The 1,815-nt window shown below is 37.1% G+C and overlaps 1 protein-coding gene across 1 annotated transcript; it reads left to right on the top strand.

Annotated features, from left to right (window-relative positions):
- Positions 1-228: 228 nt before the first annotated feature.
- Positions 229-1,683, top strand: LOC110444182 (putative neutral ceramidase C; the record flags this gene model as incomplete). Its single annotated transcript, XM_021488588.1, has 3 exons — positions 229-306; positions 726-843; positions 1,561-1,683. Coding segments are annotated over 3 exons (319 nt in total), but the record flags the coding sequence as incomplete, so codon positions are not given.
- Between the last annotated feature and the right edge of the window lie 132 nt (positions 1,684-1,815).

The following is a 1,815-nucleotide window of genomic DNA, read 5'->3' as shown; positions in this document are numbered from 1 at the left end:
TTTACCTGTAAAGGAGAGTAGTATAAGATTTATTTAGTTGAAGTACAGAATAGGGTGCACAAAGCATATCCTTCTGTCAAGCTGTTCACTGTATTTTGCCATCTTCATAGGATCATGAATGTTATGCTAAATTTTTTTTAGTGTATTTGATAAAAAGGTAATGATATGACCATTTCCACAGCCTACCTCTAAATATATGATTGTAGTGTTTCTGTTTATCACTGTCAGATACAAGTACGATGTCGACAAGAACATGACAGTACTCAAGATGTTGGATGCTGAAGGCAAGGACATAGGAATGATCAGGTGATTAATCAAAATACAAAATTACACAAAGTCTTTCATTAGAATATATTCCCTCTAAACTGTATTGTTAAGTGATCCTAAGATTATGAGGATCAACATGTTTACTCTAAAAGGGTCTGAACCACAGAGGAGGGCTGTCTAGTGAAGCCATTAGGGGGTCACTTGGTGCAAAACTTTCAAAAATATCTCCTCCGAAAGTTACTGGTGGATTTAAACCAGCATTTCATAAAATGATCCATAGATGGTGGAGATGAGAATCTATACTCAGGAAAGGGGCTGTCCCTCATCTCCTACACATTTGTATGAGTAAGACCGGGAGTGGACAGCTTTGACTACCATAAACTAAAGATAAGTGCGTTATATAATAATAGACTGTATCTGATCTTTGTTTATATCTAACTAGTTTGGGATTTTTACAGCTGGTTTGCAGTGCATTGCACAAGTATGAACAACACTAATGGATTGGTGAGCAGTGATAACAAGGGGTATGCTTCTCAGCTGATGGAGAAAACCTTCAACAAGGACTTTCCTGGCAGTGTATGTAGTCCTTAATACATAATTGTATCTCCCTTCTAAAGAGGTGCAAATTGTATCAGTATGGCTTCTTCTGGTTCTTCTTATAACATCTTGACCAGGCTGTAACTTTTGAACCATTACAAAATATCTTAACCAGTCTTTAAGTATACCTGTATCACCAAAGAAAGATGTAATGTGTGCTTTAATGGGCTCCTGGTTAGGCAGGTGACTTCACCTCTAGGTCAAAGGTAAAATAATGACAAAAGTATCTGTGAAATCTTGTGGGAGCTGAAGATATGTGGATGACACTAGTATGTAGTATTCATCACCCAGGTATAGGTGTGTATACTGTATATAGGTCACTGTAACCTTTACCTCTAGATCAGGCAAAGTAAGCGCAAAGAAAATATGCATTTTGGCGAATGATTTTATTCGTGAAAGCAAATCTTCAATTATATGTATGAGATTGTTGGGCAGGTATACCAAATGATTGACAGTTATAGACCGTCACTCACTCTGTTAAATGTGCTGCTGTGCTGCTAAGTCTGTTTTTGTAACAAGACTCTTCACAGATACCTGATACAGTAATCATAATGGCTACTAAGTATTTTGTTCTGTTTGTATAACTGTTGGGTACATGACAAAGTAAATGTTAAAATATCTGTGTCCTATGTTTCTTCCACTGTTACATGTGCGATGACAGTGGGTGGGTGTACATAAAACTTCTGCTTGTTTCAGGGTACATTTGTAGCTGCCTTTGCACAAGCCAATGAAGGAGACGTGTCCCCAAACACTGCTGGACCAAAATGTCTCGACACAGGGAATCCCTGTGATAATGCCACAAGTACCTGTAATGGCAGAGTGAGTACCTAGAATGAACAATAAATAACTAGTGTAGAGAATGAAAAAAGGATGGAGTTTTTAAACAGTGATGTATGACTTATCTTAAGAATGAACAAATGTGATTTATTTACAGAATGAACAAATGTGATT

This window comes from Mizuhopecten yessoensis, unplaced genomic scaffold (genome assembly GCF_002113885.1).
Source record: "Mizuhopecten yessoensis strain PY_sf001 unplaced genomic scaffold, ASM211388v2 hete_36052872, whole genome shotgun sequence".
In the NCBI taxonomy this organism is placed as follows: Eukaryota; Metazoa; Mollusca; class Bivalvia; order Pectinida; family Pectinidae; genus Mizuhopecten; species Mizuhopecten yessoensis.
This window is presented reverse-complemented; position numbering and strand designations above follow the sequence as displayed.